This window comes from Lycorma delicatula, chromosome 10 (assembly GCF_047948215.1).
Source record: "Lycorma delicatula isolate Av1 chromosome 10, ASM4794821v1, whole genome shotgun sequence".
NCBI lineage: Eukaryota > Metazoa > Arthropoda > Insecta > Hemiptera > Fulgoridae > Lycorma > Lycorma delicatula.
In genome coordinates, this window is record NC_134464.1 from 75697429 (window position 1) to 75724656 (window position 27228).

At 29.5% G+C, this 27228-nt stretch overlaps 2 protein-coding genes across 7 annotated transcripts in view; one reads left to right on the top strand and one right to left on the bottom strand.

Moving 5' to 3' along the window:
- Nucleotides 1-10268, bottom strand: part of LOC142330844 (folliculin-interacting protein 1) — a 36223-nt gene extending 25955 nt beyond the window's left edge. Inside the window, exons 1-6 of the mRNA XM_075376305.1 lie at nt 9942-10268; nt 8938-9133; nt 7915-8084; nt 7280-7371; nt 4951-5073; nt 2588-2813 (exon numbers count right to left, since the gene is read on the bottom strand). Coding sequence (XP_075232420.1) covers nt 2588-2813; nt 4951-5073; nt 7280-7371; nt 7915-8084; nt 8938-9133; nt 9942-10033 — 899 coding nt within the window. The 5' untranslated portion in view covers nt 10034-10268. The remainder of the gene's footprint in view (nt 1-2587; nt 2814-4950; nt 5074-7279; nt 7372-7914; nt 8085-8937; nt 9134-9941) is intronic.
- A 339-nt stretch (nt 10269-10607) lies between these two features.
- Nucleotides 10608-27228, top strand: part of Fadd (fas-associated death domain protein) — a 33346-nt gene continuing 16725 nt past the window's right edge. For 3 of the 6 annotated variants that reach the window (XM_075376308.1, XM_075376306.1, XM_075376307.1), the window contains exons 1-4: nt 10617-11214; nt 13098-13205; nt 15508-15627; nt 26913-27043. In XM_075376308.1, the coding sequence (XP_075232423.1) occupies nt 10881-11214; nt 13098-13205; nt 15508-15627; nt 26913-27043 (693 nt within the window). In that variant the 5' untranslated portion in view covers nt 10617-10880. Of the gene's footprint in view, nt 11215-13097; nt 13206-15507; nt 15628-26912; nt 27044-27228 lie in introns of all 6 variants that reach the window. The other 3 variants (XM_075376311.1, XM_075376309.1, XM_075376310.1) reach the window with 1 other exon arrangement.

Genomic DNA, 27228 nt, shown 5'->3' on the forward strand with positions numbered 1-27228 from the left:
ATTAAAAAAATTCTTAATTTTGAAAGTTTCATTTAATATCAATATATTTCAATACGAATAAGACTTAATGGTCTTCATTCCATACTGTTAAATGTACAATTTGTTGTTAAAGAACACATTAATTTTTACAAACAAATGAATATTTCTTTTCTATTTTTTGCAAGACAATACTAGCAGGATGTTAAAATATAATAAATTTCCTATTAGGAAGAAAATAAAGGTAATGACTCTATTTTTTTTCTGTATAGATGTCAAGGTGAGGAATCATCATGTAATAAATATATATATATACCTTTCACAGGGCAACTAATTGAATCATTACTATGAGTCAATAAAATAATTAATATTTAACATTTAAACTTTAGAGAAAATAATTATTTTTCATTGGCTCTAAACAAAGTACGAGGTATATTCATAAAGTAAGGGCCGTTTGGTCATTAAAAAAAATTAACATGTGAGAAAAGGTCTTTACTTACAATTTTAGTTTACTACATAGCTACTTCATTTTTCCACATAATCGCCATTCAGTTCTAAGCAATCTTCATAACGCTACACCAGTTCCTTTAATCCCTCCAGAAGTTTGGCAACTGGGAATTGAAACAGTTGACAATGGCAGTCTTGAGTTCCTACTCATTTTCAAACCATTGTGCACCAAGCCACTTTTTCAAATGCAAGAAGAGGAACTAGTTGCTAGGTGCAAAGTTGGGACTTTATGAAGGGTGGTCAAAAAGTTCCCAATGAAAATTTTGAATCTTCTTATTGGTTAAGGCAGTGGAGTGAGGGCACGTGTTGTGAAGGAGGATTACACTGGATGACAGTTTCCTGCGTTGTTGATTTTGGATCGCAAGTCTCAGTTTGGCGAGCATTTCGCAGTACATGTCAGTTGTAATTGTTGATCCACGTTCCACGAAATCAACCAAAATGATGCTCTTTTTGTCCCAAAGAATGGAAGCCAAAATTTTTTTGACTTGAGTATAAAGATCGTTTAAACATTTTCAGCTTTGGGAAACTTGGAATGGCGCTACTGTGTTGACTGTTGTCTCAATTCTGCATTGGTGTAGGATATCCACATCTTGTTACTTGTAACAATGTGGGAAAATAAATCATCTCCATCTTGTCGATAGCAGTCCAAAAACACTCATCCACTGCACATTCTTTGCTCTCTGTGTTGGTCGGTGAGCATTTTGTGTGCAAGATCCCACCTTGCATAAAATTTGTGATATCTGAGCTTTTCTATGACGATTGTGTAGACAGAGGTGCGTCCAACATGCGAAAATTCATCTGCCAGAGCACTAATCTTCAATCACCGATCACATTGCAGTTTTCAGTTTACTTGTACAATGATTTTTTTGGTCTGAATACTGGACCTGCCACTTCGCTCTTTGTCATACACATTTGTGCAGCCAGTTTTAAAGTCTCAACCCATTGCCCTTTACTCATTACTAAAGATTCATACACTAGGCACAACTCCTGATAAATTTCAGCAGCTGAGAATCATTTTACATACAATAATCAAATCACAGTTGCACTTCACAATTGTAAGGAGAAATGATTGTCATGGACATTGCAATCTGCATTCACCAGCAGGCAAAATAACAACTGCAGTGGCTTTATAAATAGCCGATACATGGCACTGCATGTGTGAAACTGTGTTCATACCTACTAATATTTGAATACAAGTCGATGTCCCTTAGTTTGCGAATGTGTCTTGTATAAATAAAATGACAACAGTATATAGTGTATAGTGATTATTACTTTATAAGAAATAGCATTACATCAAAAGCTTCCATGGATTTAGGAGGACTGATCACTAGAGTAAAAAATGGTCAAATCAAATTAAAGTATAATTCTGATACAGACCTCACAGTTAAAATCTGAAAATCTTGACAGTTTTAGTGAGATTTGGAAAAAAATTCATAAAATGCAAAAAAAGGTCATATAAGTTCAAGTCCATTGACAAGTCATGACTAACAAGTTTTATTGAAACACATCGAAGATACAGAATACTCTAGTCTTAATATGAAATACTAACTAAAAAATTTAACATTTTTTTTTTTTTCTATACACTGGTACTAGTATAAGAAATAGTTAATTTTTCCAGGGCTGAAAAAACATTCTAGGGAAGAAAGACATATTTTTTTGTGTATATTTCTGATAACTTGAAGTTGTAAATAACAACCGACATGTAGTCAATTGGCAATTAGAATTAGTATGTAATTTAGTATCAACACTTTTGCAAAAAAATTAAGTTTTTAAAAAATATAAATTAAAAAAAAAAAAATGAAAAGAATTTAACCTTGTAATAGTTTTATTGCATATGTTTAAAATACTTTAATTTACATGTTAAGTTTCAGTTTCTCTTGGTTTTGTATAATTTCAGAAATTCTAGCAACTCAGCTACTACCTGTTGTACATGAAGATTGACAAAGAATTATCCTAAAGGTAGAATTCCTATGTCACTAAAAGGAGTAACATCAACATATTTTTAAATGAAATAAATTGCAATCATTTTAAATATATACAGAATTTGTAAAATACTAAGAGATGATTTAACATAACCTCAAAAAAAAACTGTGGTTAAACTTACTTTTCATGCGATTCCTGAAGTTTTATTATAATTGCAATTCCAAGTTTAGTACGTTTATGTGTAGATACTTGAGAATTCTGAGTTGATTCTGTGGAAGAATTTGATTCAATAGTTTGAGAAGAATCCATGTCAATCAAATTGTGCAATGAATCAAGATTCATTGATGTAGTTACACTTCTTAACCAACGTCTTCTTAGGCTGGTTAAACTTCCACCAGACTGGTTACCTAAATAATATTTTAAAAAATTAAATTCAAATTCAAAAAATCTCTGGTATAATTGCTAGGATATGTTGTAAAATGTGATTTTTGAAACTATCTACAAGTAGATTGGTTCAGAAAATCATTTTTTTTACAATCCAATTATATATGGAATCTTATCACCTTCAAAATACTTCCCTTTGGAAGCCACACAGTGCTTCACATGGTTTCCCCACTCTTCATAACAGTGTTTGAACTCAGAAACCAGAATATCCTTCAGATGGTCGGTTACATATTTTTTAATGTTTTCTGCTGTTCCAAACTGGTGTTCTTTGAGGTGTTTTTTCTGTTTTCAAACAGAACAAGAAGAAGTCGTAGGGACTCAAATCAGGTGAATAAGGTGGTTGAGGAACTACAGGAATGTTTTTCTTTGAGAAAAATTCTTTAATTGAGAATGCAGTGTGACAAGATGCATTGTCATGATGCAGCATCCAGTTATCTGAATTTCTCGGTAAACATACTGATTTACAGTCTGTCCTGTAAGCAAAAACTCTTTATGGATAATGCCATTACTATCGAAGAAACAAATTAACAATGGTTTTGATTTTTGATTTGTGCTTTTTTGGGATGTGATGAATTTGAAGTGTGCCACTTCTTGCTCTGGCATTTTGTTTCTGGGTTGTACTCATGAATCTTTGATTATCAAAGATTTATCACCAGTAATAATATTATTTTGAAAATCAGGATCAGTTTTAATTCACCCTAGAAGATCGCAGCACAATTCCACTCTGTTGTTTTTCTCTTTAATAGTGAGGTTTTTAGGAACCAACTTTTTTCATGTCCAATTTGTTTGTCAAAATTTGATGGACTGTGGTATGGTTCAAATTCAATAGTTCTGCAATCATTCTGACAGTTAATCATCGGTCATACCATATCAAGTCTGTCTCACTCAACAATGTCATCACTTTTTGAATGTTAATGGTCTTCCAGAGTATGGATCGTTCGCAACTGATTCCTGGCCATCTGAAAATGGTTTAAACCACCTAAAAACTTGGGCTCGTTACAGAGCATCATCTTCATACTAACTTTTCAATTTTGAAAAAAAATTCAGTATCATTCTCAAAGAGTTTAACACAAAACTTGATTGCACAACTTTTGTAATGCACAACAAAAACTCATTTCACGAAAAGTTTGTTTACGTCTCACATGGCAACAACAGACTAAAAACACTAATATCTAATATAAATCAGCTGTTCATATAACCATATGTTTACTAGCAACTTTACAGTGTCGCCACTTTGGCAGCCAAAAAAAAACTAGTCTCGTTACTTTATTCACAGACCTCGTATAACACGTAAACACAAGATTATAAGAAAAACTAGTTGAACAGTGTTTAAAATTCTGATGTGGACACCACAGTACTTCCTTGTACGCCTATTAAATTACATAAACACTTTTTTTTTTTAATTGAAAAGTACATAAAATTTTATTTTATTAGTAACTCTATTTTTCATACTTTTTTTTTATTATTATTGAATTACTATTTATTGTAATTTTTTTTTTACAATCAGAGGTTAATAAATTAATAAATACTTTTTTAATTTAAAAAAAAAGTTAAAAAAGGAGATGAAGTCGAACTGATATGCCTTCCCATTGTAAGATCCAAATATTTCATTAATGAAAATTTTATTTGGCTATAACTCTGGAACCAATGAAAATAAGTACCACTTATGATATATTGTTGAAAAGCTTTAGAGGACTTATTACTGCAGTTAAAAAAAGTCTAAAATCCTTTTTTTTTTTATTTTGGACTTCTTTGGATACTTTTGGTCCAGTCGATTGCAATAAAAAATGGAGGTGCACAACTAGATGTTACAACAGTCCTAAATCCAAAATTCCAACATTCTATGGCTAATCATTTTGAGTTAAGTGAGATACATATGTACATATGTCACAGCGTAACTAGTCAAAATGGATATTTCCATTGAAAACTGAAATTTTTTGCGATTACCATACTCCCTTTACTTCGTACATGTAAAAAAGAAAAAATTGAAGATTTTCTTTTACATATAAATTATAAACCTTACATTTAACATTTTAAATAGCATCACAAATAAAAAAAAAAAAACTAATATAATGAAAGAGATAATTCCTTTATACTTACTGCTACTGGAATTAGCACTATTGCAATTTGGTGTTAACGAACTACAATGTATAGGACAATAAGATAAGCTGTCACAGTTTCCTACTGAATGTTCCAATGAAAAATCTTGAAAATCTATAGAAACTGAAAAAAAACCAATCTACAATTTAGTAAATTACATCCTTCAACATAAAAATTACCTTATTAAAAATTTATTTTTTTTACTAACTGCTTTTATTTATTACATTAATTAAACACTTCAACTGAGATCTCTGCTAACTCTCTTAACAAAGTTAATAAAGTAAAAAATTAAACATTATAATATAACCCCATACATGAGTTCCATATTTTTAATCTATTTAGAGCAACTTTTCCTGTAAAATATATTTTGGAATTTAAAAAAGCAATATTTATAAGGAATAGTACCTTTATGTTAGTAAAACTTTACAAAATTAAAAAAAAAATAATAATAAACAAATCATACAATTAAAAAATTCTATGAAATTAAGAAAAGGTGTGTTTGTAACAGCATGAAATTAATAGATGTTAAGACAAACTGGAGAAAAGAATTTTGTAGCAGAGGCTTATTAAAAGAACAAGGTTTGTAGGCCATATGCTAAGATAGACAGGAAATATACAGGATAGAAATAGTAAAGAAAGATAATATTATAAATACATTAAATAGATAACTAAGGATGTAGGATATATGTTGGGTTTAAGAAATTGCAGAGGAAGAAAAAGAATGGACAAGTGTATAAAATTAATGTAAAATTAAAAAAAGAATGTAAAAAAAGGTAATATAAATAAAAATTAAACAAATTTTAATAAGATAAAATTAAACCAATACTTCCTTTCATTATATAAATATATAGGGTCTAAATGTAAATAAATTATATACACATATGTGCTCTCACATGGAAGAAAAGAAAATGAAGTAGCTATAAACAAATTCATAGAAAACGAAATCAAATTAACTAAAAATCTATGTTATTCTAATTATTAAATTAATTTTGGTCATATAAATAAAACATTAAAACTTAATTCAATTAAAATTTCCTTCCTAAATTTAAAGATGTAAATAAACTAATTACATAGTTTATGTCAACATCTCCCAAAACATTAAAACAAAGTTAAACAAGATTTAAGCACCTGTTTAGCTTAACGAACACAAAAAATGTAATGCAAAAACTTCTATTTTTGTGGGTGGCATAGCACATCAGCTGTAAAGCATATATTTGTTTACAAGACTGGTGAGTGTATGATTTATCCTACTGCATTGCAGAAGGAATTACTCCAGACTCCTCTTATCATATTTAATAATACAAAAACTTATTACTTATACGTTCTAGAAGTTACAATTTTATGTTGAAACCTTTTAAATTGGCAAGAGATGATTTTTTTTTTTTATTATCCTATACCAGGCTTTTATATTTATTAATAGAGTATAATTGCTATAGCTATAAGTTTGCTATTTATTGTGCAAGAATAACAATCTTTTGAATAATACTTAAAATTCAACCAGAGAAAGATGGTGGTTAATTTTTTATAATGTCTTATTGAGTGACCATGGCTGACAGAATATAATAAGAAAAAAATTGGAAATATTTTTTTTCAGTGTTACAGAGAATAAATAAAATTTCAAAAACAAATTATGCGTGGGAAAATACTGATCTAAAAACACACCTTCAGCAGCTTATTTTATTTATCAAATACTTCTTGCCTAACTTGCTAATCTATTAAATCTATAAATAATATTAAATCTATCTATCTAATAATAATATTAAATCTATAAATTATCAATAAGATTCTGAGAATTTTAAGATAATATTCTGTTAATTTGTTTTTTGAAAAACTAAACATAAATATATAAAATATAATTTTATTTAAATTAATTTAGATAAATATATAAAATTTATATATTTATTTAAATTAATTTAGATAAATATATAAAATTTATATATTCAAATATTTGTAACTTTCAAAACAATATATAAATGTTTAATATATTCAATTCAATAATTAATAATTCAATTACATAAACTTTCACATAAAATTATAAAAAAATACCACATCAATTTCTAAATTTTTTCACTTGGATATACATTAACATAACTTGTGTATCACAGTAGATGCACATTTTACAATAATTACTCTTCATAATGATTAAATGAAAAATAGTATATATTTTTAGGTTTTTTTTCAGACAAATAAATTTATAATTTATTTAAAACTAGAGGGGATCAAGGAGTGAAAATTATAAACAAGATAAAGGGTGTACAAAGTGCATCTGATTGTTTAATAATGAACAAAAAGTGTCATTTATGTTTTTTAAAAGTATATTAATACTCACAGTCACTTGATTTAACATCACTTGAAATTCCACTGAAATAATCACTCATTGAATTTATGGAACTACCATAAGAGTCATCTAAACTACGATCACTGTAAAAATGAAAAACATAACTTTATTACAAATACGTAATATTCTTCTTTTTTCTTTAAAGGCAAACAACTAGAATATTATCACAAATATAATATTCAAATATAGCATAAAATATATACATACAAAATGCTAAAAAAATTTGTTTTTAAGTACTTAAAACAGTAAAATTTGTAGAAGGTTTCTACTAACTGAGGAACAAATGACGTCGTAATTGTTTTTAAAACTATTTTTAACTCTTGAAATGATGATTAGAATCCTTAAACTGGCAGCACATCATGATTTTTTATAAATTTTTAACCATTAATTTGGCATAAAATTCAAATCCAAACATCTCAGGAATTTTTTACTATTTAATGCATCTTTTGAAATTGATGTTTTTTTTATAAATAACTTATCTTACTACATTAGTTTAATTTTGCATAAAATATAGGAAGGAATTGGTCTAATACAAAAAAAGTAATAAAAATCACTTAAAACATAAAAAAGAGATAAATTTTTTTTACTTATTTTTATTAATTCTATTAAAAAGAAAAAAAGAATACCTGATTTGCCGTTTTCTATTAGGATGTGGTGAATGAATTACACTTGACAGCATAAGTCGTCGTGGACTATTAAGCAAATGAACTTTAATTGAGGATCTTCGTTGTGATAATGCAACTGACCCAAAAACAGTTTCACCCAGAGATGTTGCATCACGACTAGGTTTTGTGTACTGTTATTAAATACAATAAAAAATTACATTAATATAATATTTTAAAAAATAAGTAAAATAATTGACAAATTGCATCAATCAATACTGAGATTCCAAACTACAACCATGAATTCTTAACATAACAAATCTATGACAGTTTTATCCCCTAATATAATCCCCATAATCAACAAATGCAGCAATTTCTGCTTTTCTTACCTGAAAATTAATTTTTTCAACAATTATATGTGTACTCAAAATGTTAAACATATTGTAGTTCTACATCTAATTATAGCTTACACTTTTCTTAAGGTAAATTTTACTAACTGCTAGATCAAATCACAAATATGACTAGGTTTGATGAGATAGATCCATAATTGATTTTAATGAATCCATAATCAACTAATGAGGAAACATTTAAGTACTAATGGTAAAATATTTAACTTATATCAAAGCATAATTTACAAAAAAAATGTATAAACACATCCCTCAAATTCAAACAATTACAAATCTCTGATAAATTTTAACTAAATATTTAAATAAGTACAAAAAAATCGTTTGAAACAATATTTTTAACATAAGGTTATTTAAAAAAATTTTTTTTTAGAAAATCAAATTTAAGAATTAATTAGGCTAGGGAAATCCAAAGGTTAATGAAAAAAATTAATGAACTTAACTATTCAACAAATGATATAGCTATTAGAAAAAAATGAAAACAAATAAAAATCAGATATTTACATTAAAATTAATGAAAAAATAGTACAATTCAATATGAAAAAGAGTCAGAACTGAAAATATGAATCGTGCTGTACAAATCCAAAACAAGAATGTTAATATTGCATTATAAATGTCCTATGACTAAATGAAATTATTTTACCTGATATCCAAAGCCATTGGAGATTTCAAAAATTAAATCTTTTGAGTTACTTCTTGGTCGACCACCAGTCAACTGTAGATTATTTACTGATATTTTCTGAACACAGGATGAATCAAAAAGTAATTTTCTACCTCTCCAATCACATTCTCTAAACAATAACACACGTACATTATCCCGTTCAATTGTGAATGATGATCTAAAACAAATACAAAATTAAAGATATATTACCCAATACCAGATATATATTTTACTGAACATCAATCATTTATAAAAACAGAATTTTTATTTTGTTTAATAAAAACTAAATCAAAATCTGGGCCATATTTCTCAGTAGGGACAAATTGATTCATTCAAATTTGATTTCGCATGAAATTAAATTTTTCTATAAAAAATAAAATGAATGTGAGCTAGTAAATAATAATATAATTTAAATGATTACAATATTAACGAGATGATATAATCAGTCATAAAAAAGTCAAAATTCTTCTTCAAATAAAAATAAATTTAACTTTCAACACATTCGATTTTCATAATCTATTACAAAGTAAATTTTATAATACTGACTCACAAAAGACTGTACATAATTTACCTTAACACAAAACTAATAACTGAACTAAAAATGTAAAATAAAAAATATATATAATTTTTTATACATACATAACACAATATGCTTATATATTAACTTTTAATAAATCAACAAAATAGTGTACAAAAACCTGCCAAAAATGAATAAGCAATCAATAAGCACAGTTCACAAACTCAAGGTAAAATCACTTTCTGCCTTTACACTTTGGCTAAAAATATGTAAATAGCGTTCTTAAAGATAAGTAATAAATTACACAAAACCGATTAATAGTAGCATTACTGCTTGCTTAAATTACATCTTCAAAATTATTATTTCTTAATTTCCTGAATATTTGAAGTTGAAGTTATAGGCTTTGAAAGATTCACATGAAACAATTATCTAAGTCATCCAATACGATCCTCTAACAGTTAAAAATTACCTTAAGGAATTTTTATTCCGAAGAATTTGATGCACGTTAGTTTCCTTTTTTTGACTTCTCCTTGGTGAAAAGAAACGTGAAAATAAAGCCATTTTAATATTTGTATACAGATGACTTGCATAAGTATTTAATTTCTGAATTCATCACTGAAACGTATTAAATTACAATGAACTAAAGAGAAAAAAACGTTTAAAATTACATCTTGCAAAAAATACCTCAACCAGAAATAAATATTTTATAATAGCTTAGTCAAATGTAAATAAAAACTGTCACGTGCAAGTCTGGTCATATGATTACGAATCACCTGGCACATATCCAGGCGCCATTTAAAAGTTATAAATTTGTTTTCAATGCAGCCAACATTTATTTATTTTTGTTGAAACAGTTTTTTTTAAATTTTGAATGTAATGATTATGCACTAAAGATAACTTTATTTATTACTGATGCTGATTATCGATAAGTGTAAATAGACATTTAATACTTAGGTTAGTAATAAATTGAGGCTACCACAACTATTTAACTTTCAGTCCCAAGTAATTAGGTCAATGATACATATTTTGTCTAGGCTATTTTTAAATTTCATACTATTTTTATTGTAAAACTTCAAAAGAGACAACGTTAAACAAGATAGGTATCTGTTTCATTTGTTATCATGACGTAAATTCAACTTTTTTTTCAGTTTAATGTTGGTCTAAAAGAATTCGATTATTTATAGACGTTGATGAACAACTTTTTTTAAATGCATAGATTTGCCATTTGAATCACAAACGTTTGTAGAAATTTATCACTTTGTAGAAATTTACAGGATAAAGTAAAATATACGCCAGGATAAACTAAAATAACGTAAACGCCTATTTTGTGGTTAATCGACAAGTAGTTTTACGATGACTGGCGTGGCAGTTATACAGTTCGTGGAATTTCCAGAGTTAAAAACAAAATATGGCTGATATGTGTGTTATGGAAGTTATGAACAGTTATGAAAGTTTAAGAAGTTTCCTAGTTAGATCTAGTAATGACATTTCAAATATTGAAACTATGAAAAAACGCTTTAAATTATCGAAAAGAAAGTTAGATTTTGTAACCAACGTTGCTGTTTTGATAAAAATATTAGAAAAACTCGGAGAATTAGATTCATTTCGCATTCATCCCATAGAAATAATAAACGAAAACTTGGATAATGTTACTTTAAAAAATGAATTACTACAACGTATTAGGGCCCATAAAAGTTTAATCAGTAAATGTAGCATTCCAGAACATTCTGTAAATTTATATGGTAAGTTCGTGCTCATTTTAACTATTTGAAAAGTTTACCTTCCTGAAAATTATTTTTGCACATTAAATAAAATTGTCCAAAGTACATACAGTATCTTCTTGTTAAAATGAAGTCTGAATTAAGATATATCTAAAAAAGCAATGTTTACAATGCACTCAAAGAAAGTAATGAGAATACTTGAGGAGCACAGAATATTTCAGTACTTCCAACATTTATTGTAAAGTAACAATATTACCTAATTTATATCAGAAAATATTTATTTTTTTTTACTGTAGAAAAAATATTTACGCAGCATATTGTTCTGTTTTGCATATGTTAGCATTTGCCATTACTTATTACAATTGGTTAATGTTTTTGTCAACCCATAATTCTCAGTGTGAACAATCTCAGTTGCTGTTTATATTGTGAAAATATATTAATGATTAAACTAATATAATACAATTAAGATAATTATTCATTTTAAACAATTATTGTGATTGATAGTTATTACAGAGTGCCAGCTTGTATCAAGATTTCAAACACAAATTTTAATGTAATAAAGTGAAATTATTATTATTTAAAAAATTCAAATTAATAAGAATGAAGTAATAAAAAAGAAGTTATAAATTAAACATTTGACTCCTGCTCTTTTGGGTGGTGAATGTTTTTAAATAATTCTGCACATCCAACTAGTATAAAAATTAAACACATTAAAAAATTGATAGTCAGTACTGTGTATTATAACTCTGGCCAAAATAAAACCACTGTCACCCTAAATCTGCAACTGGCATTTGTGAAGTCTCCAACCTCTGGTGAACAGTTAAGGAATTATTCTCCCCTCTTGTTTCAGTGTTCTTGACATGTTGATGTGAAACAACATTTTTACGAGAAGATTGGTAAATTACTTCTCTACTCATCCGTCGCATGTTAGTATTTTTTATAATTTTAAGATGTTTCCATATTAACTGTGTTAGAATATGTAATGTTTAGACATAAGATTATGTAAACATATCAACATTATATTAAACGATCAGGCACTATTTAAACTAAACCACTATAAATATGCTTTCTTATCTCCCCCCCCCCCCCAAAAAAAAAGGCATCAGTTAATAACTTTGTTTTAATATCTTTAAACGTACAGAATATAATATTGGTTTATCATCAAAATTAATAGATAACAAGAGAAAGAAATTTCTCATTTAAGTGTTATTTTTAATTTTAAAAAAATTTCATACACTGTTTTATTATAATTAAACTTAAAAAATTTAACAATCTAGAGACTACATGTGATGCTTTTTTTCAAATTTGATAGTCCTTTCATTGTTAATGTCTGGTTTTACCACTATCAAAATTCTGTACCCAAAGTACAAAGTCCTGTTAATAGGAGTTTATGCTTAAAGTGCCAACATCGTCTTACGTTAAATACATTGCAGATTGCTTTTTAAAGCTGTATTTAGGAACAAAGATTTTAAAGAAGTTATATGGTAGATCAACCTTCTTAAGGTCAGTATGATGGATCAGTTTTCAAGAATAATAAAGAATTTAAGTTGTAATTGTTTTATTAAAAAATAAATTCATGAAAATTTGTTTTCAAGTCATTATTATAATGAAGTCCTTCATGGTGCATATTAATTATATATACAGATTTTATATTATACTATTATTTGCAATAAGTGTTACATTTTTAAAGAAATTATTAAAAAAACCTTCATTGGTGTTATGAGGTTGTATAGTATGCTGTGAAAGATTTTTGTTTTATGTTATAAAAAGTTATTAGATACTGTTCATAAATGATTTTTTTTGTTAGTTTAACATGAGTTTTAAAATTTAACTTTTGAAAAGTAGTTACTAATAGTTATAAGTAAAGAATTAAATAAAATAAAATTGTATGTACATGATTTCAGCCAATGATGTGTTAGTTAGAGAGCATGACAGCTTAAGTCAAACTGGGGAAAGAAATACTAGTAATTTGTCTTGTACTTATAATGAAAGCTGTGGTGTTCAAAATCAAGGTAAAGACATTTATTATTTATTGGTTTATTAATTTTTGTAAGCATATGAAATCTACTGAATTGTTTATTTTACGTTTAAAATGTTAAAATTTATTAAAAATATACATTCTGTTGCATGATTTGAAAGAAAATAAAAAAATATGTTCTTTGAAAAGGACTTTAGATAAATTGACATCTTTCAAAAATGTTTATTGTGTATTAAACTAGTTAATCTGTTTGATTAAACAAGGTAATAGTGTACTGATTTTAAGGAAGGTCATTGAAATTGATTAATAAGTAATAAAGAAATTATTAAAAATAAAATTGTGTAAGTTACTAAAAACCAACAGTGTTGGTTTTTTTTTGGCAAGCTCTTGGAGGAAAATGCACTTAAGGTACACCACTTGGAGAAATGTGTGGCACTGAAACTATTAATCTCATCAGTTAATTTATTTTAAACTGTAAGTTAGAATAAAAAAATTAATAAGTAAATAAAAAATATATGTATATTTATTACATATATTATTTATATTTATTATTATATTTATTATATATATTTATTACAGTTTCTAACAAAGATTTTATTGGTTTTGGGTTTTTTGCATGTGCCCTGCTAAGAGCAGATTTGCTTCGATCAGATTTTTGTAATTATACTTAATGAAGTTTAACCAAAGGACATAGTAACCTTTTTCAGCAAATTTATTTAAATAATTACATATTCATATATGAAAAGCATGCAAAGAACAGAAACTTATAGGTGACTATAGATTATTATTTATATAGATATATGACTTACAGATTATTAGGCAGTTTGATCATCATTATTAGACTGAAGTTTACCCCCCACCCCATCACCGTTGGTGACCTTCTCATGTTAATTGGTCTTTGGTCTTTGTTAGCATCATAAGAAGAATACAAATCTGGTTATGTTACAAGAAGAATTTTATAATATTATAAATAGCGTGATGAATCCTGATGCTATAGTTTATACAGACGGCTCTAAAAACATTAATTCAGTTGGTTGTGCTTTTTTGATGTTTGCTTTTGAAAAGTTGCGGAGTTGTATGCTGTTAACAAGGCCTTAAATATAATTAGACCAACATTTTGTCATGTACTTGTTTGTTCAGATTCCATGAGTGCCTTACAGGCACTGTATTAGTGACATGTACTACTGACACCATATTGTATGTGAGATTCAGCATGTTATTTCACAAGTGACTCAGTATAATACAACTGTGAGCTTCTGCTGAATCCCCAGCCATATTGGAATTTCAGGCAATGAGCACACTAATAGTGCAGCAAAAGAGGCTTGTTTCCAACCTCCTTTCACCAATCGTGTTGTTTCAAACGATCTTACCAGTTTTCACAAAGAGAGTGGTTCATGATGAGTGGCAAAATTAATGGAATGGTAGCATCAATAACAATAAGCTTCTTCCAGTTAAGAACACTGTGTTACTGTGGAGCTCCTTATACAGAAATAACCGTTGGGAGGAGTTATTTGCAATATGCAAATAGGGCACACTAGGCTTGCTCATTAATATTTATAACAAACTGATGCACCCATTTGTGCTCATTGCAGCTGCCAATTAACTGTGCACCACATCCATGTGGATTGTATCTGAGGAAGCATTGTGTCATAAGTTTAAACTACGGGGATTATCAGGTGAACAATATGTTCATATATGCTTACGTTGGGGAACAATGTTACGTAATCTTTTTATGATTCCTCAGAAGCATCTGCTTATATTCAAATCTTTGAGTATTCAATAGCAGCTTTCAGCTATTCATACTATTTGGCGTATAGCAGATGGTAATTTTATTGTTTTAATTTAGATTACTGCGGTTCTTCATTGCGGTTTTATTTTTATTTTTGGGTTTTTAGTTTTTAATTTAATCTTTAATATTTATTTACATACTATATAAATATCATGTCCGGGTGCTGATGACACTTCGTTGGGAGCCTAGGAAAGAAAAAAAAAGACTGAAGATTTTCATTTTACTCATTTCTCTTTACAGTATATTAAGCTTTATTTTCACTGCTTAGTGTAGTTAATGAAGTAAGTATTGTAAAAATTCGATTAGTGAAATGTATTATTCATACTGAGTTCATTCTTTGTATATGGTAGATTCATTGGTGTTAAGAAGTAGTATAGCATGCTGTGAAAGATTTTTGTTTTATGTTATAAAAAGTTATTAGATACTGTTCATAAGTGATTTTTTTTTTAGTTTAAAATGTCTTTTAAAATTTAACTTTTGAAAAGTAGTTAGTAATAGTTATAAGTAAAGAATTAAATAAAATAAAATTGTATGTACATGATTTCAGCCAATGACGTGTTAGTTAGAGAGCGTGACAGCTTAAGTCAAACTGGGGAAAGAAATACTAGTAATTTGTCTTGTACTTATAATGAAAGCTCTGGTGTTCAAAACCAAGTGTTTAAACAAGGTAAAGACATTTATTATATATTGGTTTATTTTTTTTTTAAGCATATAAAATCTACTGAATTGTTTATTTTATGTTTAAAATGTTAAAATTTATTAAAAATATACATTCTGTTGCATGATTTGAAAGAAAATAAAAAAATATGTTCTTTGAAAAGGACTTTAGATAAATTGTCATCTAAATAGCAGGTGGAATAATTTCAAAATGCAATAAGAAGTTTTGTATTTCACAGACTTTTTTGTCAATTGTAATGAAATGTAATAATCAAATATTAATGATACCCTTTCAAATTAGCAGCCATATTACTAGCTTCAAAAGATCCTTTGAAGAACAATTTATAATTTTTGAAAGCAAAATACCAAATATCAAATTAATATACCCAAACTAAACTAATTAAAATCTTTTGTTATGTCTATATGCTGGTCCGTGATATGATTTTTCTTAGTCAAAAGAACAGTAGTAATCATGGTTGAGGACAGCAAATCTTGATTGACTGGTATGCAAACTTTAGGCTAGTCAACATTCTGTACTATCTGATATAGACATATGAGAAACCACATGTCATGTAATTATAATTTTCGGAAAATCGAAACTAACTTTCTGTCTGTTCAACAGGCTAAAAATTCTGGAAAAAGTTATACAATTATTTTAGACCCTATGTTAATCTCTACTACATTAAAAAGTTTAAAATTTATTTTTTAGTAAAGAAAAATGGCTTCCCATTTTCCTTGACCTATGTTGTTTCTCAAATTCCCACCAGGAAACACCATTTTTTAACAACGTTGTATGAGATATATCAAATTATAATGCAGTGCTAAATATTTATTTTAAAAATTCAATATTTTACAATAAGAAAACATTTTGTTTCATAAAACAATCAAGGATTATCATTAAAACAATTGACTTTTTATCAAAATCACAGAACATTATACATTATTATACTGTAATCAATTATGAAAAATAAAAAACAATTGTCAGTCATTGATATCAAGTATCTCCAATTCATTCTCGTTCATGTATGTAGTAGGTCGGCTACATAAATCTTCATAGAAGTTTTTCACTTCTTCATTAGGCAGGTACTGCATTAATTTTTTTATATCTAACTTTTCGATATTGAGTGGTGTATATACTGTAGGATATGCACAAGTGACTGGAATAGAAAGGATTTCCATATTTGTACTTCTTAATTGAAACGTGTGTTTTTCAATACCACCAACATATTTCCGTGTACTAACTGCACGTACATGATCAAAATAACATGAGAAATGAACTTCCATAAGTTTCCACAGAAAGCATGTTTCTCTTAAAAAAATTTGGGCCAACAATTTTTATAGTTAATAACATTGTTTAGTTCAGGAAGAATAGCAAGGAATTTGTTAGTCTTGGAACAGTTAAAAATTAAATCCAGATATTCTTTTATGGTGTAGATGTGATTACAAGATTTAATTTTTCTTTTCATTAAGCTGAAATCTCGATCTTAAGGTAAGAATGAGTGCCCTCTGATTGGGAAGTATTGCTCTATCGTTCTGAATTTACCTAAGGAGACTAAAGCAGACAAAATGCGTATAAAAGTATGGTTTTCATTTGCGCACCATAATATCTGCCTGAAAATATGTGCAGGTCCTTAACCCCACTCATGTTTCTTTCCAGGTAATAAACCACATAAGAAGAAACTTCATTAGGCCTTTTGGTGCCTGTGCCTTCATGGTACGAAAATAGTTCTACACTGGAATCTTTCAAGTTATGTATGCAAAATACACTTACTCAGTGATTCCCAAACTGTGTGCCGTGGCGACCCGGGGAGCCGTTGCCTCTTCATAGGCTTCATAATTAATTGAACCAAGACATTTACATTTGGCCTAACTAAACAAAAAACAAAGTGAGAAGCTAAAAATATCTCGATTTTTTTCTGTTGTTTGTTTTCATTTGACTATATAAAGTAAAGTCGCCGGCACAAAATATTCTAGCAAATGTGAGCCGACAACTCTTGAGCCTTCTCGATCATGCTAGACATAACGAAGTGCATAGACCTTTTGCAACAGATTTGGACTGTTCTGGAAGATCTTGCACAAAGCATATAAGCAAGCATTGCCAACTTGATTCATTCAGTCGGTTTTTAATCTAAGTCTACTGAAATTAAACTCAGTGCTTCATATAAATAAACAGTGATATAAATTAGTTCATTTAAAGTTAGTGTTATATTACTTCTTGTTTGTTGTTTTTGATAAATAGTATTGTGATTTTTTGCTCTTGTATCTTTAATGATGGACCAATTTTTGAATAGTAATAAACATAATAGTACAGATAAAAAAAGTATGGCTTCAACCAGTGGCACGACTGTGAAGAAACAAAAATATCTTAAATATGATGACTGTTATTTAGAGTTTGGTTTCACATGAATAGAAATTAACGGTGAAAAGAGACCACAATGTGTATTGTGTACAAAAGTTTTGGCAGCGAAGTGTGTGCTTCCAAGTAAATTGAAGCACCGTTTAGTAGCTAATCACCACAGCATGATTAGCAAAACTCGTGATTTTTTCGCCAGGACATTAAAAGAACTGAAACAAGAAAAAAAATACATTTTTTAAGACTGCATCAATACCAAACAACGCTTTGCTAGCATCTTACAAGGTGGCTTACAGAATCACGAAGTGCAAGAAGCCTCATACCTTCGCAGAAAAACTTATTCTACCAGTGCTGTAGATATAATGAACATCATAGTTGTTGATTGTTGAGTCTGCTGGAAAGCTGCTTTGGAAAGTGCCTTTGTTCAATAACACAATTAGTCTGAGAATACAAATATGGTGGAGGATATCAGTGAACAATTAAATAAAAAAAATTAAAGGAATGGAATTTGGATTGCAGCTAGATGTGGCTACAGATAATAATAAGGATTTTCATTTGATATGCTACATATGGTTTACAGATGGTAATAATATTAAAAAAGACCTTCTGTTTTGTAAAAATATCATTGCAGGAGTGAAGGATCCTGATACAGACTCTTGATACATTCATATATGAAAGTAATTTGAATTGGCCTAAGTGCGTTGGTGTCTGTACTGATGGAGCTCGCTGCATGTCTGGCTAGGATTACAAGGACTTATTCAAAGTAAATTGTCAAATGCACTGTGGACCCGTTGTATTATTTATAGAGAAGCACTCGCATTAAAGCAATGTGAATCCTGCATTGAATCAAGTGTTAGAATGTGGTAAATTTTATTAAATCTTGTCGATTGAAAGCAATTTTTTTTTAAAACTGAGGATATGGGAGCCGAACACTTGTCTTTGTTGTACTATAGCAGTGCATGATGGCTCTCTCATGGTAATCTTTTATTACGACGTACCTTTGAATTCTGGAAAGAAATTTTTATTTTCCTTAAAGAGGAAGGATACAGAGATACAGATTTTGCTGATGCCGGTTTTTTAAAAATAAAACTGGCATATTTATGCAACATTTTTTAAAGCTGAATTCCCTTAATCTCTCTCTGCAGAGAAAAAACATGCACCTTTTGAAGTCAATGGAAAAAATATCAGCTTTTATAAAAAAACTCAAACTATGGAGAAGAAAATTGAATAAAGATACAGACAAAGATTGTTTTTTAATATTGCAGCAATTTTTAATATCCAATGAACTTGATCTTACTCAAGATATAAAAACCTTGTTTGAAATCATATTGGGCACTTATCACAGCTAATTATCTGGTTTGAGAAATAGAGAAATACTTTCAAAATGAAAATTTTGATAGGTTTGCATGGATTCAAGATCCATTTAACATTAATGGTCCATCTGAATTTTCTGTGGAAGAAGAGAGTCTTATCGAGTTATGTTGCGACAACAGTTTGAAAGCAAAATTTGGCAGCATGGAATTGACAGAATTTTGGATTTCAGTAAAAGATGAATGTCCCCTTCTAAGTGATAAGGCTCAGCAGATTTTAATTCCATTTTCGACATCATATTTGTGCGTAGCTGGGTTTTCGGCAATTGCTGTAATAAAAAGCAAGGATAGAGCAAAAATCCACATGAAAAAGGAAATGAGGGTGGCCATGTCCAGTTTAATTCCACGATTTGAGAAAATGTGTAGAGATTTGCAGGGTCATTCATCGCATAAATTATTAATTTAATGTTAATAAAGTAAAAAAGAATGTTAAATAATGAAGATATTCGAGTTTTATTTATTTTTATCTTCTACTTACGAGTAATTGTACTTTTACTTAAGGTTGGGCACCATGGAAAAATTTTATTTGAAAAAGGGCACTGTGACTCAAGAAAGTTTGTGAACCACTGCACTGACTGCTAACTGGTGCAATTAAAATGTTTCCTACAAAGGAATATGTGGCAACTGTACATTTTTCATAAAATCAATGCAAATAGCACCTGTGGTTTGATGTATTTTTGCACAGTTCTGTAATCTTCCTTATTGTACTGTAAACATTTTTTGATTTCCGGATATGAACCATTTTTTCAGCTATGTACACCCTTTTTTGCAGCATCACAAAGGTATTTGCTTTTGATTCTCATTTCCAATTCTTTGCAAGTACAGAATGTATCAACTTGTGGATGTCCAAATTTTAATGAAAAATGTTCTTTTAATATTTTAAGATAAAATTTGTAATTAACATCTGCTTCAGGATGTTTTATTTTTTGAATAAATCATGCATAATAACAACATTTAATTTTTCACTTAAGTAATTATATTCTCTATTAGTATAATGTGCAATCTTGGTTGGGAAGGATGATATGTTTTCCCTAATTAAATGTAAGATCAATCCAGATTTTGCATTTCCTGGAGGATTTTTACCTGTCCACATAAGGTTTACCTGCAACACAAGCTCTTTCTATTGCATTATTTTTATATTCAGTTACATTATAAACTCCTTTTTGTCTTTTCATTTTCTTGACTACAGTAGTTTCATCATTATTATCATTTTAAATTATAAGTAATTAACTTTGAAATAAAAATTAAATAACATCTGTATCAAACAATATTAATCTCAACAGCAAGGTGAAACAACACTGCACAATCTTTTTTGTTACACCAATAAAAAAATCAGCTGTTCACAAAACTGGTGTTCATTTAAGAAACCACATGAGTCAATTGACTAATCTGGTTACTTGCTGGAATGTGTGTCTATGTATGAATATAATATAAATACAACAATATCATTTTTTGAAAAATAGTTTATAAAAAAAAATAGTGGTTTCTCAAATGATTGATTAATTTACAGTGGCCTTTTTTCAAGAAGTAGCTCATAAGTCAGTTTTTAGTAAACTTCTACAATCCGGTAGTTCTAGGATTTATTTTGTCATTATTCTTCAAGAAATATCACTTTTATAATGGTTGAAAATAAGGAAAGTTTCAAACTTTTGGAAGGTTGAAATACTTAGGAAATATATAATTATTCTTTAGGTACAGGTTTACTAGCTCACTTAGTGGATACTTTTGTCTTCAGAGCTTTGATTAACTGTTACTTCTAAAACTAAAAATATTTTGGTTGATCGAAGAGTTTTATTTTTTTATAATGAACTGAATTTTTAAATGAATTGATTCTTTATATCTGACTGTAACATTTTTAATTTGATGACTGCATCCATATGCAGATCTGTATAATATTCCATTTTTCTTCTGAACATTATTGAGAAAAAATTAATTTTAGAGATCCAGATCAAAATATGGTGAAAGTCTTGTTCCTCTTCTTTTCATATTCCATTTATAATTTTTTACGCTGCTATGTATTCAGCAGTATGTTTCATGAAATTATTGTTTAACTTTTTTTTCACTTTCTTCAGCTTCTTTCCATATTATCTTTGATATTTATTAGTTCTTAGTTACTTTCTATGTTGTCATATAGACTGATTTTAAAAACAGATATTACCAAACGTTTTTAATTCTTTGTAATAATTTTGGGGCTGTTTTAAATAAGTCTAGTTTTGACATGAAGCCTCTAATCATTAACTAGTAAAGAAAGTAAACGACCTTTCAAAATTTACCTTGCATAATTAAAAACCTTGCATAGTTATTGCCCTTCCTTTTATAATTGAGAAATAAGATATAGGATGTTGTTTTAATAAAATTCATACATCGACAGGAATTATCAGATACTGTACACTAACCACATCTTCCAGATAGACTGACGTATTGTTTAAGCATCTTAATGTTGAAATGCTTTTTTCAAATTTATAGCATGTTTAAAATTCTAAAGAAGGCTTTTTTTGTTTGAATTAACACTGTCCAGAATTAAGTCTGTCACAGTTAGTGCTTGTTATTTGATCTAATGATTAAATTGAGAAGTTTATTTAAAAAAAGCATGTTTTTCAATCATTTATTTCACCATCTAATGGTAAATATAAAGATAGGTAGATAGATTAGGAGTAGGTATGGATGCCTTTACCTATTTACTAAGTTGGCCAACTTGGCACCTCAGTTGCTAGTTTAGCTTGAAACCAGAAAGAGACCTTGGATAGTTCTACAAACATACAGAGTTGTTACTCCACTGTATCATAACTTTACATTGATTTTTATTTAACTTGTTTTGTTATAATAAGCTTTTTCTTAGTCTCTTAAACCTTAATATACCACTTTTAATTAAACTGTGAACAATATTCACATCAGGCACTGGATAAGTTTACAGTTGTAACTTGGTTTCTTGCTAACTGTATTATTTACCTGATATCTTTTTATGTCTTCTGACCTCAACCATTAAGGATGTCTTCTTTTATGATTTTTAAAAGGGTTTGTAATCACTAATTAAAAGTTTGTAATCACTAATTTATCCTTATTGCAAGATTCAAAAAGCCATGTATCACTTTCATTTCTTTGACCTACCTCATTCTACCCCAACTATAGTCCCTTTTTTCTTGTCTTATACAATTTCAGTCTATTACTGCAATATCTGCTACATTTATACATTTAATAACATCATCTGTTTCTTGATTTTTATATCTTTATCTTTTGCAGAAGAGTTTGGTATACAAATGTGCTCTGTTGCTTGAGATTGGAATCTCTGCCAATTAAAATAATCCTTTAATTGTATTGCTTATAATAAAACACTCTATGTTCTACATTAAAATTTATTATTATTCTTTTCCTGGATTTCCATTATTTGGGTCTATGCTAACTTTCCCACAATTCCCTGCTTATCTTTACATCTTATTTCAGTAATTCCTTCTAATCCTAATATATCCATTTATTGTTGTAAATTATGTATACAGAGTGTATCACAAAGTTCTCCTGGGACTTTCATAATCTATTCTACTTGTGAAAATAAGGGAAAAGGTTCATATAAACACTTGTCCTAAAATGCTTCTTTTGCAAGTTATGGCTAGTGAAAGATTTCGCTTGGATTTCAGCTACCTGGGTGAAATGAAATCATACTGACATTTTTAGGATGTTAATAAAGAAGCAGAATTAGTGATTTCTTATGGTTTATGACATGGAAAATCGATTTTTGAGAAAAGTTTTTGAGAAATCTAGTGTGAAAACCAATAAATTACAGTAAAAAACCCTGTTTTTTATGTTTGATGTAGAATAACATTGTTAAATGGGTAATAAACTCAAAGAAATTTTTAAACAAAACTTGTAGAAAATTTAATTCTGAACAAATCAGTGTAAGATAAGTTGAATAAAACAAAGAAAAGTTAGAAAAGTTTATCAGAAAGTACTTATTTAATGTAAACAAAAACCAAATTCTTTTTGTTGTGAAAAATTTGTAAAAACAAAATTTAATTTTAAAAATTGCAGTTAAAAATTTTTTTAAATATTGGTAATTACACATTAATTGTAAAATAAAAATAAATAAGTAAAAATTACTTATATAATATTATTTTTTTAATTAATTACAGAAATACAATAATTACTTGAAAAATTATTATTATTTCAAAGTTTGCAATAAAATAACAACAGCTGATCAACAGTGCGCAGTACTATATTAGTGTTTAAAATGTTTGTAAGGTACATTAAGTATATTGGGTACTGTGGATTGTAATGTTGTTAGTGAAGGTTTTCTGTGAATGTTAGTTAACGTGATTGGTATTAGTTAGAATGCTATTGCTATATGCTGCATCTGTCTGGGCTCACCGCTTGGCTTTTCGGTATTATGCGAACATTTTGCTGTGGGCCCAGTGACACCTCTTGCTGGCTGATATAGACGGTTATAGAACAGTCTCACGGGAGGCAGTCTGTGTTATAGCCGGAGTCAAACCAATAGATATCTTGGCTAATCAGCTTAAGGAACGTTACATTTCCAAGGTAAATTACCTATTGATGTCAGAACGAAAACAGGAGATTGAAGACCGGGCCTTGCATCTTGGCAGGTCAGGTGGACGAATCCCCCACAGGTTGCTACACGCATGGTGTATTTCCTATAATGTCTGATTTAGGTGTGATTGGATGGGTTTCCCCAATCAGTACATCACATAGTTTCTCTCTGGGCATGGTGCCTTTCGGATGAGTTTGGCTAGGTTTCGTTTGGTGGATTCAAGTCAATGCCCGGATTGTGGGACTGATGATACAGTGCACCACGTTCTCTAGGTCTGTCCCCGATATGAGGTCAAACATTCACAAGCTGTTAGGTAACTTGAGAGAATACATTCCTCTCTGGATCTCCGTATTAACTGGATGATCCACGAGGAATGGTCTATAATGGCTGATTTTCTTCATGCCGTTGCAGTGTGTAGGTCTGCAGAGGGAGTTTAATCGAGGTATTTGATTGTGGTAGGACCCGGATGGTTAGGGTTCCAGCCTAGGCATTGGATTGGTTGGAGGTAGGTGCATTGGCATTGTGCCACGGTTATATTGGTATTATTTGTGATTTGATTTGGAACTCCCACTGGTGCGGGTGGCTGCGCTGCTGGGGTATGGTAGCCCGTGCGACTAGAGACGTGGCTTTGTTCCATCGGTGGCGGTCCTGATTGTGACTTGTAATGCCACGCATTACTCCATGATGGGACTGGGGTATGTCCCCAGCTCCTGCACGGACCGGAATGAGGTTACTTCCCCCCCTTGTTAGGTGACCTAAGTTAGGTTGACTTATTTGGGTGTAGGTCTGAATTTCTATGTTGCATAAAACATAATTTTGATTGGTCTGAGTGTAGTACTGATTTAACTTTCAACTCGTTTGTTTTCTGAGGCATTCACAGTCACAAACGGTGCTGTCAGATCTGACTAGGCGCAGGGTTCGTGCTTCCGTGGTTTTGGTCAGTTAGTTTGAGGGTGAATGTGAATGTTAGGTTGGATGTGAAGATGTTTGTTTGAAGCCCATATGAAGGCAAAATTTGATTTGTGTTTTATTGATGCAAATGTCTGCCGAGACATTTACATCGATGACATCCTGACTGAGGCCTGGCTGATGACTGTGAGATGTAATCAGTTACAAAGTCTAAAGATGACCTCCTGTAAAGCTCCTCAGGGCTCAGAACAGAGGGGGTGGTGTGGCAACCGGTATCACAAGGTGGGTGTTCACCTACGCTCCAGATGTGCCCTTAGACATATTGGCGGACAGATATCGCGAATTCAAGAAGGATCTTGTTAGATGCATTCGTGAAAAAGAGATCCTGGAAGAAGCTAATTGCTGATGTAGAAATGGATCCATGGAACAGGCCTTACAACATACTGGTAAGGAAAGCCGTAAAGCCAAGAGCCCCTTTCACTCAGGATGTCCAGGAGTTTACAGTATAATAGACAAGCTCTTTCTTCTTTGAAAGGAGCTTGGGATTGATGATAGAAGTGATGGAGAGAGCTTGCCTCCTTCACTTCACATTAGCTATTGGTGGCAGCATCACGTTTACCTCTGACTAAGGTGCCGGGTCCGAACTGGATGTTAGACATGTTGGGTCTGGAAGATATGTTCTGCCTGGAGGATATTCAATGTATAATGCTAACGGGTGTTGAAGAATGGGGATTGGTCGAAAACTACATTAAAAAGGTGATGGATAGATTACATATGTATGAGGAGACTCGCCAGAGAACGAGATGTCGGTGGGTGCTGGGGCAGACAGGCCCACAGCTGAGCATTTAGGGGGGGCCCCCTGAGCATGTGGGGGTCAACTTTGTGTGATGAAGCCATAGGCACTCCGCATACCAGCATCTGACGGCGTGATACTCCCCACTTTCAGATGCAATGCTCCCATGAGCGGTCCTAGAAAGGGAAGGGGAAAAAAGATATAAATTGTTGAGAACTCTTTTCACAATATATAATAACTATAATTCCTTTTATGTTTGAAATTTGTTGGATATGAAGATTCAAAATTTCATTTCATATCTGAGGTCGGAGGACCAAAATGTTCAAATCAATATTGCCTTGATTTAATACCTCAGTTAGGTGTGAATTCTATATCTTAATTTCACTGGTTCATAATTCAAACAAATAATAATCCCTTGGTTAGATGTGAATTCTATACCTTAATTTTGATGGTTCATAATTCAAATAATAGTAATACTTCAAACAAATAATTCATAATAATATAATTCGAATAAATAATTGTTCAGCCATGATAAATATAATTTTTAAATTTTACACTATAAAATATTACGTTATTGAATATGCTATGAGTTGAATATATTATACATGATGATAGTATGAATTGTAGGTGAAGAATGAATAATATAATAAATTAGATACATTATTAATATAAAATATCAGCTGGTAACATGGCTAGCTGAATATAACCAAATTTACTTTTACAAATAAATAAGAAGAAAGAGACAGTTTATGTATTTACTTTTACAAATGAATAAGAAGAAGAAGAGACATGAGTATTAATAATTTGAACATCCATGAACTTTTGCAAAAGCCATGTTTTAGCAAATAAAAATCACTTTGTATTATAAAGAATTGATGAAAATATAGCAAAACACTAATAAATCTGTGAAACACAACACACAGTGTAGACCAAGTGAAGCTAGAATGAGTAAGATTTTAAGCTCTGCAGTAGGCAGCAACAGTTGTCTGTACCATCATACAGACATGGTACGTGTCTACTTCTCATGATACAGTATATATATTTATTTATTTTTTCTTTCTTATGCATGTTTGCTTATTGTTTAAAAGTAAAAATACAGAAACTATTCTTAATTATAACCAATAGTTAAACAAAATGAGTTTATTATAATTTTTTTTTTACAAATTTACGATTTATCTAAAACCTTTACAAGGTAACACAATTTCAACAGTGTATTTGAAATCAGCTCCTAAATTACAGTGAGAAAAGTTGTGTAAGATGTTAGATACAAATTTCATGTTGACTAAGTGCTGTTGTACTGAATTATTATAAAAAACTTTTTTCCTGATAGTGATTGATCACATTTCTTTGAAAATTGGAATGAGGTGGAAGGAATTTGCACGCTATATCAATATGGAGGAAGAAGAGATAGAAGAAATTGATGATTGTTCAAAATTAAATCAGAGAGAAAAAGCCAGAAAAGTAAGTTATTTCTCAGATTTATAAGATAATGTAATTTAGTAAAAAAATAAACACGTAAATAAAAGGAAAAAATAAAAAAATTCTATAATCTTTTTTATCTGTACATCCATACCAATGAGATTTTTATGTAGAGTATTTTTTTTTTTTTTGTTTTTATAAAATTTCAGAACACATGTACTTCCTGA